Here is a 14938-nt window from a genome sequence, read left to right on the forward strand (position 1 = left end):
TAACCAATAGGCTGGACTCTTGGTTCCTGAGCAACTGGGGTGGGACTGGCTCCAATCTGAGATAAAGGAGTGCTACCATGAATGACATGTGCTGTAGTTACTGATGGCTGGACATGGGTACTCTGAATCTAAAATATTTATTACTATATATTAAAACATGAGGTAAGGTCTATACACTCATCAAATGAGCATAATATGAGTGCAGTAGTAGGTGTGATGCAAATTATAGAAACATAATGTGGTTTATTTCTTCTTTAGAGATTCATGTTGAACTATCGACAAGATTGACAGAACTTCCTCAAGCAATTGCAAAAAATTACTCAAATAAGTGAAACTTCCTTTTCTCTAATATGGCTAATAAAAAGTCTGGACAATGAAATGGAAGAAATTCACAAAATGACTAGGGAAGGGAAAAAAGTATATATTGAATGACCTATCAATATATATATATATGTATGTAAATAAGTTTTTTTTTACCTTGGGAATAATGTATTAGGGTTACCAAGTAATTTTATAAATTTATAAAATTACTTGGTAACCCTAATACATTATTTCCAAGATAAAAAAACTTATTTACATCTATTTCACCTCCAGAGATTCTTATTCAAAATAAAAACACCTTGTAGCAACTTGTATAGGTAAAGTTGATAAGGCTCTGTATTACTAAAACCTTGGTATTTAGGGTCTAGCTAGATCTCAAAAAAGGTTGAAACCGGTCTGGGTAGTGACCCCACCCATAATGTATTGCAGTATACATCTCTTAGTGAGATGTGCTTTACATTATGGAAAATACTAAGAATAGTAATCAGAGCTTTATCCACCTTTACAATGAGTTGCCCTGGTGTTGCACCACCTTTAGACTTGAACTACGTGCAGGCGCAAACTTAACTGTTTGCTTACTTGGGATTACGAGTAAAATAACCAAGTTTATAAAATTACTTGGTAACCCTAATATATATATATATACTAGGGGAGCTTCACCCCACTAGCACCTACGGCGCCCCCCCCCCCCCCCCCCCCGAGTTCCAGGCTGGTAAGCCGGTAAGCTGGTAAGACAAAAAACGTGACATAAAAACATTTCAAATTTCAGCTTATCTTTTTATATATATAGAGTAGATGAGTAGATATATATATTGATGGGTCATTCAGTAATTTACGAAAAGTTTGTTAAACATATTTGAAATTGTATCAAAAGATCGTACTAGTTTATACATCCTTGCAGCTACTAGTTTCAGGCTAACAGACTGAAGAATAGTGGTGTATATATATATACTGTATATATGAACAGACAGACAGACAAATGTAAAGAAAGGCTGATGATATGCATTCCTCTTTCCCTTTCCTCAATTCAACCAGATAATGATGATGCATTTCCCAGTCTAGTTCATGTAAAAATAATTTTACATCACACTATGATGGAAAAATGGTGTTTTAATTTAACTGTATGATTTATCCTATACTGCTGACCTTCAGTTTGACTAGTAGCTGCAGAAACAAGAGATGAACACAGGTGCAACCTTTTGCAATTTAACACTGCATCAAAAAGTGCATAATTTTTGCATTCCTATATTTGATCACTATTTTGTTTTCATCATGAATAAATAATTTGAAAAAAAAAAAAACCAGAAGATATTATTGGAAAGAAAATATCAGCCTGGAGTCACCGCAAGAGGTTGAAAGAACGTGTAAGTAGTGAATGCTAGTGATGAAGGATAACTTTTTTTTTTTTGGAATTTTTAGCAACAGTTAAGTAATTTTTTTTATCATTATATTTATGAGTGTTTGTTTGATTAACTGTAAGGATAGTGTGATTTTCTGATGTTTAAAGATTTGTTATTTCTTTTCTTGTACACCATATTGTGCATAATGGTGCTCATGTGCAAAACAATGGCAGGAGATTTTAACATGCATAATTGCATTCACTGCAGCATGTGCTAAATATATGGCCTTCACAGAATGAGAAATTTTTAGAAGGAAAATGAAACTGGGGAATGTGTTTGTTGAAAGTATTTCATGACAAATGTCATAAGTGTGAAGAGAGTAAGAAGAGTGATAGCAGTTAATAGAAGAAACAGAGTGATAGACGAAATGTGTGATAATGCAATTGGCATAGTGTTGCAAGTGGTATGAATGACTGTACAAATGATAAAAAATGAAAAGAATGACAGATGGTAATGGAAAGGATAGTGCACTTACGTGGATTTCTTCACAGAACAAAACATGAGATTAATTGGAGAAACACCTGGTGGATGGTATGACACAGAAGAGAAAGAAAGAAGAGTGAAAGCAGATCATAAAAGAGCAAAAACGTGAAAATAAAGATCAGATTTTGTATGGTAATTCACTGATACGAGGAGTTCCTGAGAAGAGTGTGATGAAATCATGTTTTCCTGGAGCTAAGATAAAGGATGTCAGTGATGTTAAGGATACATAGAGTTAAGGTGAAAGAGATGTTTATTTTGGCTGGTACAAATGATTTAGCAGGTGGCAAGTGTGGTATGCAAGAAGACATGAAAGAGTTGCTAGTGCATATGAAAAAGAAGAGTGAGAAAGTAAAAGTTGTGAATCTGTTGCCACAGTATGATAGAGGTGAACTCAGATAGAGAGCTGATTGTGAATGAGTGTGCAAGAGGAATGGTTTGAGATTTATAGATTGTGGAGTGAGTTTGATGGTGGGAAGGATTTATATAAGGTTTGCATTTAAATAGATTTGGTGTCAGGAGTCTTGAGAAAGTATTTCCAAACTCTCACTTCTTCAGTGAGAGTTTGGAAATACAAAGTCAGGGAAACTAGAATGTTTTGGGGAGATGCAGGTGAGCATGGGTCCAGGCAACCTAGAAGTTAGTAAGTAGGAGAGTAGCAATCACATGATGCATCCCAGGTTAACTTTAGTTGGATAAGTAACACACGTGTAAGGGAGGTTGTGGGATGAAGTGGGGTGGGGGGGAATATTGCAGTTTATGAATGCCAGAAGTATTCAAAATAAGGTTGAAGAGTTTTTGGTATTGGTTAGCACAACTTGGCCAAAAATTATAGGCATTAGTGAGACGTGGTTGACTCAGGATGATATGGTCACAGGAATAGAATGCAAAGGGGTTCACGGACAATTCATCACGGGAAAATTGCTCGCAGGGAAAACTCATCGTGGGGAAAAATTCATTGAGAGGAAAATTTATCGCAGGAAAAATCATCACAGAAAAAATTCACTGAAAGTGTTATTCGCTAAAAAATTTAAGTCAGTTTGGTTTAACACATGTTATGTAGAGGTGTGTAATATTTGATAGTAAATTGTATCTGAGAGATACTGCGAACTCCAATGTCAGTACAGTATTGGTTTAGTTTTTTTTTTTTTTTTATTTACCATTGAAAATGGCTGGAAAAATATATCGACAGATAATCCATCAGATGTTCAAGAGATTCGGCGAATGTTACTTGAGTCCAATGATGAGAATAACAGAGTCGAATGTGAAAGTGATATCTGATAGTAAATTGTATCTGAGAGATACCACAAACTCTGATGTCAGTATAGTATTGGTTTAGTTATTTTTTTTTTATTTGTTTCCTTTTTTCAATAATTTATAGATTGTAACTGAAAATAAATAAACCATCATGTATTATATTTGTAGTGGTTTTTTTTTTTAAGTTTTATCACATTTTAACACATACTAGTAATGAATGTATCTCTCCGATACACGCGTCCTAAGCTGCAATTTTTTCAACCGCAACCTCCGCAGGGTTAACCTCCCAACCGGCCAGGACATATATATACGTCCAGCAAATCCTGGATACAAGTCAGACCCCTTGTTGAAAAAACATGGATATCAAGTGCATTTGACTATCATATCCATTAGAAGGTGCGATAATCCTTCATGCTGATGAGAACACTTAACCAGATTACCTCACGTACGTAGCTACGTTCAGTTACCTATTGCCAGAAACGCAGTTGCTTGCGGTTTTATCGGTAACTGGAATCTAAATTATATTACCTACAAGTAACATTTATTTTTGCTGCTTGTTTTATCGTATAATTATAGTTTTTAATGCCAGTGCAAATAAGAGATCCTTTCATATTTCTTCACTTAAGATTCACTCTGGAGAACAATGCCACTATCATTTTTTTTTTTTTTTGCTAATTATCTTAGTCGCCAATACATTTTATTCTCCCAGAACTTGATTCAAGATGATTATTTTTGTCAAACAATTATTTTATAAATTCATAAAAATCCGAATCTTAAAATAAATATAGCCTCCATTTGTTACAAATTGTTTTCTTTATTAACAATTAATATTCCATTTACAGAGCCCATAGAAGAAAGAATATGAATAACTTTATATGTAAATTTTAAAAAAAGATTTTTTTTTCCATATATATTCAAGGTGAATTTTCGTGCGATTAATTTTCCCCACCATTAAATTTCCACGATGAATTTTCCTCACAGTGAATAGTCTCTGTGATAAATAGTCCTCGCAATGAATTTTCTCCGTGATGAATTGTCGGCAATCAATTTTCCCACGATGAATTGTCGCCGAAGAACTGTCCAGACACAATGCTAGGGATATAGTGTCTTCAGAGAGGACAGAAGGAGGGGGAAGTTTGGCTAGTGATAGAAGAGCAATTAAAGCCAAAGAGTATAAATACATCACGGGTGAACAAGGATTCAGAGAGCAGCTCATTTGAGACTATCTGGTATGAGATAGAGGCCAACAGGACTAAATATGTAATTAGTTACTGCTATAATCCAGGGGTATAAGGAAGAATGTAGATGGCATGCATTGGCAAATTAGCACGATGAGTACAGGTCAAGTAATTAGTATGGGGAATTTCAACTATGTGGACATAGATTGGGAGGCAGAATGATCACAGGCAGGGAAAGAAATGGAATTTATACAGCTGCTGAAAGATAATTACTTGAGGCAACATGTAATACAGGGGACATGAGGTTCAAGAGTGCTGGATCTGATTACTGCATCTGCTTGGAGAAAGTGATTATATTGTCTTGACCTGGGATATCTTGACCTATAGTCTTGGCCAGACGTACAGAATTTTCTATTAAGAAGGGATATATGTGGAACTACAAAGCAGGTGATTATGACAAGCTGAGGACTCGGCTTTCAAAACTGCTATTGTATAAGAATTTGAAGAAAGAGAAATATTGGTGGTGCATGGGAGGTGGTAAAGGAGTATTTGAAGAAAGCAGTATCTAAATGTATACGTAGAGTGTTGGAAGGATAAATCAGGCAGGTGTCATATAGATGAATAGATTCATTAAGCAGGAGTTGCACAAAGAAAAGGTTGAGGAGGTATTACAAAGAAAAGGTGATCGGCATGTCTGTGAGCAGTATAAGTTGTACGCAAGAAGGGCGACTGGTATATTATTATTATTACCATCTCAAGGCTTCATAGAGTCAAAGACTCATCTGGGAGGTCCTTTTATCACACACACAGCTCATCATACCATGTTTTAAACACACTCAAACTCTTTGCAGACACCACACTCTCAGGCAAGGCATTCCAATCATTCACAACACTGCATGAAAAAAAACACACCCTCTTTATACAGTTTCCAGGGATGACCTCTGGTTCTCCCCTGATCTCCCACTATGCTCTGTAAAACTTCTCCAGCATTGATCCTATAACAACCCCTTACCAACTTGTAGGTCTCTATCATATCTCCCCTCTTCCTCCTGTCCACCGGACTCTGCAAATTACATCTTCTCAATCTTTCCTCATACTCGACATTCCAGAGGTCAGAAACTACCTTAGTCAGTCTCCTTTGGACCCTTTCCAACATCTCTTCATCCTTCTGAAAACCCGGTGGCCAAATCTGGGCACAATAGTCAATGTGTGGCCTAATCAAAGCCTTATACAATGGAACAAGAATCTCCCTACTTCTACACGTCAGTGTCCACCGCATCATTCCCAGAAGCCTTTGTGTTGTCTTCACAATTTTGGCTACGTGTCCCCTAAATTTTAGATCTTTATCCACTATCACCCCCAGATCTCTTATTTCCTCTACCTCCAACAATATATTCTCAAACAAGCAAAAATTCTGCATCCCATCTTTGTTTTCCAAATTTTAAAACCTTACATTTTGCAACATTGAACTCACATCCCCATTTCCGTGTCCAATCACTCAATCTATTCAAATCTTCCTATAAGGTCACAATATCTTCACTACACTTCATGGTTCGTCCCAACTGTGCATCATCTGCAAACAACTGAATATCTCCATCCAAATCTTCACCTATATCATTAATATACAAGTTAAACAGTAATGGACCTAAAACAGAACCCTGAGGCACTCCACTAGTGACTTTCCTTTTCCTGGATATCTCTCCCCCATACATAACTTGTTGATACCTATCAGTTAGCCAGTCTCCAATCCAATACACCAATCTAATATCCAACCCCATCTGCTCTAGTTTGACTGTCATCTTTCATTTTGTAATGTAAGGAAAGCCAAAGCTAATCAGAGAAAGCTAACTGATGAGGTCAAAAGAAACCCTAAGTAGTTGTTTTGCTATGTGGCAAGTAAGAGAGGAATGACTTTAAAAAAAATGCTGATGGTGAGGAGGAAAGTAACAGAACCAAACTAAATACAGGGTGGCCATAAAATAACTTTCCCTCTTTGGAGGCATCTGTAGCTAAAACCAATAAACGGAATGAGACTTTTGAAGGCATGGGGAGATGATTTCTGCAAAAAAAAGATTTAGTACCAAAAGTCGCCGGTAGGGAAAATTTTGGCGCTAGCAGAGATGAAAGCATTCAAATATTTGCAGTAAATGCAGGTAAAAAGGATTAAAGGATTATGCAAATTTTACTGTGCGTACGTGACAGCAGCACCACCTATTCCATTTAAAAAGGGATTGGGAACGTTCAGACAGTTATTCGAATGACTGATGAATTGTGCTCAATATGCATCCTACCTTGCCTCAGCGTGCTTTACTTGTTAAGTTGTTTCACCTTAAACAGTGCAATGCCATAGCGGCCCTTTGGGAATTTAGAAGGCTTCATAACCTGTGTACAGGTCCTGTGTCAGCTGTAGCACTGAGAGCTATGATTAAGAAGTTTGAAGAAACTGGATCACTAGGAGTTAGACCGGGCAGAGGACGGAAAGCAGCAGTGGCAGCACGTACATAAGCACTGCGACACTGCAACATCCCCAAGGGAAAAATGAAAAAAATAAATTTTGTTTGTGTTTATAAATAATAACAATGCTTACAACATTATATAAATGTAATACAACATGTTAAAAGTTACAGCTTATGTTTTGACATTGATTGAATAGTTAATAATTGGAATTGTTCGATTAACGCTTTAGATTATGAAACAAATGCACAATGATCTAATGCCAATATTTGTTTGAGCTTGTCACTTCACATTACGTCATTAGATAAACTGCCATCTGGGCAGTGTATCTTATTATTGTGCGTGTTATTTCTGTGAGATATGAAACGTTTATTATTGGTGCGTGTGCGTGGTGAACTATTTTTTGTAATTCTTATTTTATTTTGTGAAAATAACATATAATTATTTATTTATTATAGATACAAGGCTGAATTATGATGAGTGTCATTGTTGAAAATATGAAAAGAATTATATTTTTTCAATTATCGTTACACGAAACAAATGCACTGCGATCTAACGCCGATATTCGTTTGTGCTTGTCATTGCTATTGATATGAAACTTTTATTATTGTGTTTGTTCGTGGTGAGGATGAAATATTTTTAATAAAGTAATTTTTAATATGTAAATTTATTTATTAATAAATTCGTTACTGATTAGGAATTTTTTTTTTTTTTTTTTTATATACAGCACCCCCACTTAAAATTTTCGCCGACCGCCACTGGAAAGCAGTGCAAGAAGAGACAGTAAGACATGCTCAGCTGTAGAGCATGTTGCATACCGGATGCAATTTGTTGTACACAAGAAAGGTTAGCACATTGAAAATCATGTAGTGAAAATTTGTGCTACATAAACTGCAGCACAAATTATAGGGGACCCTGATTCTGATGAATAAAACATTATTTCCTATGAGTTCAATCACTACATTAATTTCTGTGTCTCTTGCAAGTTGTTGTTTTAGTTTAATTATTATTATTATCATTGCAACGCGCCCCATATCCAGCTGGAATGAGTGATGCAGCTGTCGCTTACACAGTTGAAATGTTATTATTCCATTTATCTGCCTTTAATGTAATTATCCGCTTGTTCTGGGCTTTGCCAGCACCAAAATTTCCCCTATCGGTGACTTTTGCTAGTAAATCTTTTTTTTTCACGGAAATCATCTCCCTGCCTTCAAAAGTCTCGATATAAAATTTGGTCTCATTCCGTTTATTGGTTTTAGCTACAGATGCCTCCAAAGAGGGAAAATTATTTTATGGCCACCCTGTAGTTGAATTACTGAGTGAACATTTTGCAGGGGTGTACCATCTTAGGTGACACTGCAGTGCCAGATGTGACTTTTGACTAATAGGAAAATAGAGGTTGAAAAAATGGAGGTGCTTAAAATATTGTAGAACCTCAATACAAACACATACCTCCAAAGAGGGAAAATTATTTTATGGCCACCCTGTAGTTGAATTACTGAGTGAACATTTTGCAGGGGTGTACCATCTTAGGTGGTGACACTGCAGTGCCAGATGTGACTTTTGACTAATAGGAAAATAGAGGTTGAAAAAATGGAGGTGCTTAAAATATTGTAGAACCGCAATACAAACACAGCCATTGGATTAGATGGCATATCAGTCCATGTATTATGAGAATGTGCAAGGAAATTATCATTTCCTTTGACCAAGCTGTTTAATTTAAGCCTTAGTAGTAGGAAGGTGCCAATGGAGTGGAAAGAGGGCAAAATAGTCCCATTGCATAAAGGAAGCTCTAAGACAGAAGTAGCAAATTAAAGGTCAATCAGCATGTCAGAAGGGATGGTTAAGGAATTGGAAAAATTGGTGAAAGACAGAATTCAGGACTGGATGGATAGGAATATAATACTCTATAATGGACAAGGGTAGGTCTTGTCTTAGAAATTTGCTTACATTTTATAATCAAGTGACAATGAAGTTGGATAAGGAAAATGGCTACTCAGTGATACTGCTAGACTTTGCAAAAGCATTTGACAAGATTCCACATAGAACTTTATTGCATAAATTAGAGCAAATAGGGATGAATATGAATCTGATGATGTGGGTCCTCTGTTTAAATTGTACATAAATGATATAGGAAATGATTTGACAGGAAATATTCAGTTGTTTGCTGATGATGCTAGACTGGGAAGAGCATCAGTAAATGAAGGTGATGCAGAGATCCTGTAGGAAGACTTAAACAGACTAACAATATGGACAAAGGTAAATGGCCGTCAGTTTAATGTGGCTAAGTGTAAGTGATCACTTTGGGAAGAGATCAGAAGCTGTTTAATATATTATGGATCTGAACTGCAGGAAACTAATGAGGCCAGGGACTTGGGTGTGATTGTGGATAGGGAGTTGAAGTTTAGAGGCCATATTGCGAAGGTAACCAAAACAGCACACATCAGATTATGTAGTTGTTGAAGAACACCTAACAAGCAATGATAGAAAGGTTATTGTTTCTCTATATAAAGCTTTAACAAAGCCACATCTGGATTACTGCACACAGATCTGGACTTCCAGATTCCATGGTTATGAAGAAGTGGTAGAGAGAGGGTCAAGAGGTGATGACAAAGATTGTGGCAGGTCTGTGGAATGCTCCCTATGAGAACAGATTAGTGGTCTGTAGGCTTCAAAAATTAGCTGAAAACGACATGATAGAAGCATTTAAGTTATTAAAGCGGTTTTATAGGATTGACACTGAAGACATTTTCAGTATATTTCAGTGGCAAGAAGGAGAGAACAAGGGGAGTCACCAGTTGAAGTTGTGTAAGAGTGTGGTTACAAAGGGTATCAGGACTAGGTTTTTTTTGCTTAGAGGGTAGTGAAAGGGTTGCCAGAGGTGGTTGTGGGTGCTTCATTAGTGAATAAGTTTAAGGAGAAGTATGATAGGTATTGTATGAATGATAACCTAGTGCATGAATAAATGAATCTCCTACAATGAGTCTTCTGATTCCATGGAGATACCTGTATAACAATAATAAGAAGACATGCTGCTAAGAAACATAAATAAACAATCATTAAGGGGGAAAAAAAGTTAAAAAACCCTGAAATTAACAAGAAAAAAATTTCTGACCTCACAAATTAGAGATAATTATAAATCAAGAAATTCTGGACTTGAAGTTGTTCATATATATTATAAACTTTGTTGAACAGCTAAGGTTATATTTTAATGAGCAGCTTTCTCTAAATCATTAATTTAATATGAGGTAATTTTAAGGTTTAATGCATCTATGAGACTCAACAAGCATTGATGGAAATAAAAAAAAAAGTAAAAACAAACTAATTGGACCATAAATTATTTCAGCCATAGACAATATCTGATGTTACTAAAGCACTATTTGTCTTATATGTGAATTAGCATGAACTTTTAATGTGATATTCCCAGTATACATTTGAACAGAAACATTCCTCGAGCAAGTATCAAAGCTAAGTGAATGCTAAAATGAATACACATAATCCAGAAAAAATGTTAGCTGAAGATTTAGCCTCTTGAATATTTAAAGGACTAGTTAAACAGTAAATATTAAACCTGAGTTTGATTTTTTACAGAAGAAATGCAATAAGAAAAAAAAAAAAATCATGTAGAATTTAAAAAAAAAAAAAAAGAATGGAAACCTTAAATTAATAAAAATGAGGATAAAAATGATACATTGCCCAAACATGAAATTTATTTGATATAAGTCCTTCTGCCTTTTGTGTTTAGGAGTAATACAAAAAAATTCAAATGACTTAAGCCAGCATGGTTGGCCAAGTGGTTAGCATATTTAATCTCCAACCGGCCGTGGGTTTGAATCCCACTGTGGGCATGGATGCAAGAGATGGATTTCATTACCTGGTGTGAGACCATCACCCTGCTTACTGGAGGTCTGAAATGGCTTGAAAAAGTTCCATGTTTGGTCTCTGGAACAGGATTTCCAGACCTGGTTAAAAATATATCTCATCTCATTATCATCAAATTCCTGACATGTACCCTCAAGGGATGTACAGGATATGATAGAACTACATGAAAAAAATTACATCATTACTAACTTCCTATCTACAATTTTCCTCCAAATCAGTCGGTTACTTGTCAAGACTCCATCATTATCAGATCTTATATTTCTATCATCTAAAGCACTTTGTACCGTATCAATCCACCTATATCTTGGTCTTCCTCTGGGTCATTTTCCTGCCCACCAGGCAGAGAACACTTGCTTTGCTAATCTTTCCTCGCCCATTCTGTTTAAGTAACCATACCACCTGAGATCAGCTCTGCTAACGTATTCCTGGATGCTGACAATGTCAAGTTCTTTCCTAATATAATCATTTTTAATATGATATTGCCATTGATGCCATCTGTTCACGCCTCTAATCTTTCTCAGGACTCTCATATCAATGATCTCTAGTCTTTGGTCAAGTGTTTTACTTCTGACTCAGCTCTCAGATCCATAAGTTAAAACTGGTTTGAACACTGTCTTGTATACAGCTAATTTAGTGTTCCAACTAATTTCTCTCTTATTCCATATGAATTTATTCAATTGACTTCCTACCATACTACCAGCTTTCTTGATTATGTGGTCTATTTCCATATTTAATTTACCATCTTCACTAAAATCGCAACTAAGTAGCTGAAATGTTTTACTTGTTCCACAGGTTCTCCATTCACAACACAGTTGACATTTTCAACGATTCTACCTATTTTCATTGTCTTTGTCTTTTTATTGCTGACCTTCATACCATATCTATTACAACAGTTATTCAATTTAGTCAGAATCTTGAATCTTGCAAACTTGTAGCAGATTTATTTAGAAGTATAACATCGTCTGCATAAAGCAAAGAGCATATATTAACATCTCCAATTCTGATATCATGTTTAGTACCACTTTCCTTCATAATGTGATCCATATAGATAATGAATAACAGAGGAATAATGTACATCCTTGTCTCACACCAGATTTAACATTAAACCATCTTCCTGTACTTCCTTCAATTCTAACTGCTGACTTGCAACTCAAATAAAGACTAAGTATTACTTGATATAATGCCCCATTGACACCATATAATTGTAGCATATTGAATAGCTCCTCTCTTGGCACCTTGTCATATCCTTTTTCCAGATCAACAAAACTTAAACACAGATCTTTGTTATATTCCCATGCTTTCTCAACTATATGTCATAAAGCGAAGATCTGATCCTGACAGTCTCTATTTGGCCTGCATCCAGCTTGTTCTTCACTAAGCTTTTCTTCCACAATTCTTCTCAATTGTTTCTTAAGTATACTTGCATAGATCTTGCCAGGAACACTCAGTAGGGAAATACCTCTGTAATTCTCACATTCAGTTTTATTTCCCTTTTAATATATGGGTACTATTAGAGTTCTACTCCAATCATCCCTCAGATTCGTCCAGGAATTCGCCCTTCTGTCCAGGCCTTCTGAACTATGCAGTGCAGCCACTGTAAGACTTTTATACCACCATACTTCAGCATTTCTGGTCGAGTATCATCTACTCTGGCTGCCTTTCCACATTTCAAGCCTTTGATGGCTTTTTCTACTTCAAGTATGGATATGTATACCTGACTGCATGCCTGGTCAGTGTTTTTTATCACTGTGCTGTCATCACTACTTGTTTCATTTAACAATTTTTCGAAGTAATTACTCCATACTTCAAGGATATCTTTTTCTCCCGTTTTCATGTCACCTTTATCATCTCCAATTCCTTTTACAGCACTCTTTCCTCCATTCCTAAGCTTCTTCAACAACCTGCAGAATATCTTACCACCTTCTTGATATTTATTTTCTATATTCTTGCCAAAGTCCTCCCATGACTTTTGTTTAGCTAGTTTTACACAGTGTTTAGCTTTCTTACATTTGTCTCTGTATGCTCTAAGAGCACAAGCTGACTTATTTGCCAGGAACTTTTGATATGCTTTCTTATTTTCCTTCACTGCCTCTTTAACTTCCTGTGTCCACCATGGAGTTCTGATTTTTCTATCCTTGCAGACAACCTCACCACATGCCTCTCTGGCTGAATCAATCAGGGATTTCCTTCAAGGCTTGCCACTGAATCTCCAAGGTTTGGTTCCTGTTCTCAAACTCTTTCATTTTTTCTTCAATAATCTTTGTGTATTTTAGTCTACCGTTCACATCTGAGAGTAACTTTTATTCGCTTTAAACCTTTCTTACACGTTATTCTTTTCAATATGAAATTCAATTTTATTCTGCTCAAGACTAAATAGTGATCACTTCCAATTTCAAATCCTCTGTACACTCTGGTGTCCTGCACCACGGAGAAAACATCACTATCAACAATAACATAGTCAATGAGACTTTTCTTATTCCTTGCCTCTTCTCTCCATATGAATTTGTGCACATTTTTATGTTGGAACATGGTGTTAGTAATAACCAGTCCATGTCCTGAGCAGAAATCAACAGGTATTTGCCATTATTATTAGCTTTGCTCTTTTCTCCAAATTTTCCCAAAATATTTTTTTTATGTCTGACAATCATTTCCTACTCTGCTATTTAGATTCCCAACAAGGACCAACTTTTCCTTTTTCATTGTGTCAGCTGCTTTCTCTAAAGCATCAAAAAATTCCTCTACTTCTACCCTTAGTAGAACCTTCTGTTGGACCATAGGTACAAATAAGTCTCATTGTCCAGTTCCCCATTCTGATATTTGCCCACATCACTCTACTTGAGACTGCCTGCCATTCAAGAAGATTAGCCTTGTATTTTGTGTTGAATACTATGGCTACTCCTTCTTTTCCTTGATTGTCATTGCCTGAATATAACATTTTGTATTTATTGCTCAGAAAGATCTCACCAGTTTTTGTCTTTTTTGTTTCAGTCACCCCTATTATGTCGATCTGGTACTTATCTAATTCCTCAGCTAGCTCCATTTCTTTGCCATTCAGGCTTCTTATGTTGATAGTACTGATCTTTAACTCTGGTGATATTGAGTTGGGTTGTGCTTTCAGATTTGTCCCAGTAGCTGACTTTTCGCTGTTCGCCCTGGTTCCCTGGCAAAAACAGCGGGGGCCTTGTTTAACCCGGCGACGCCCCAGCTGGCATGAAATTTTGTCATGTTGTACCATCATTTTGTATATTGGTTTAAGCCAATAAGAATACAACTTGGTCGGCTAAATCCCAAATTTAAAAATATATATAAATCAATAAAAGAAGAAAAAAAAAATCCTTAATCCACCCATGGTACAAATGTATGGTTCACAAATTGAAAACTTTCGTGAGTGGGAGCCACATTAAAAAAAATTGAAGTATTCCATTTCAGTTCTCTCACTTATCAGTCAGCAAACAAATAGTCTATTGTAACACTGTTTAATGTTATATATATATATTGTTCCCATACACAAGCGGTTGAAGGACCTATAAATATATCAGTGCCATGTGTGGGGTGATGTGCTCAACGGTGTTCATTCCATGATTACTGTGGATGAGTTATTAGTGAAGATACGACTTGTTAAAATATAAATTTAGCTTATCAAATGATTTTCAGTATAAACACACATGAAGACTAGTAACTGCTACACATCCTCTTCCCACCCACCCAAAGTACCATAAACCAAAGAATTATCTTAATGAATTAACCAAAGAATTGTCTAGTCCTCATTTATCAAAAATCCCAAACATGCTTACCTTGTAGATGATATACTGTACAGACATGACAACATGACAATACTACTTCAGTATGATTTTTTACCATGCATTTAGTTGCTGATCTGTTTAACCACTGATGCTCTTACTACTGACTGACTGACTTGTATGCTGTAAATGCATCTGTCATCGTAATCAATATTTTTGTATCTTT

General features: G+C 35.9%; 1 protein-coding gene across 1 annotated transcript in view; it reads right to left on the reverse strand.

The window, feature by feature from the left end:
* The window catches only part of LOC150093923 (homeobox protein PKNOX2-like), a 134239-nt gene that overhangs the window by 42095 nt on the left and 77206 nt on the right, over positions 1 to 14938 (reverse strand). Inside the window, 1 exon segment of the mRNA XM_090412922.1 lies at positions 1 to 128. Coding sequence (XP_090269048.1) covers positions 1 to 128 — 128 coding nt within the window.

The sequence above is a fragment of the Typopeltis vanoorti genome, chromosome 23 (assembly GCF_054136105.1).
Source record: "Typopeltis vanoorti isolate ZY-2024b chromosome 23, IOZ_Tvanoo_1.0, whole genome shotgun sequence".
NCBI lineage: Eukaryota > Metazoa > Arthropoda > Arachnida > Uropygi > Thelyphonidae > Typopeltis > Typopeltis vanoorti.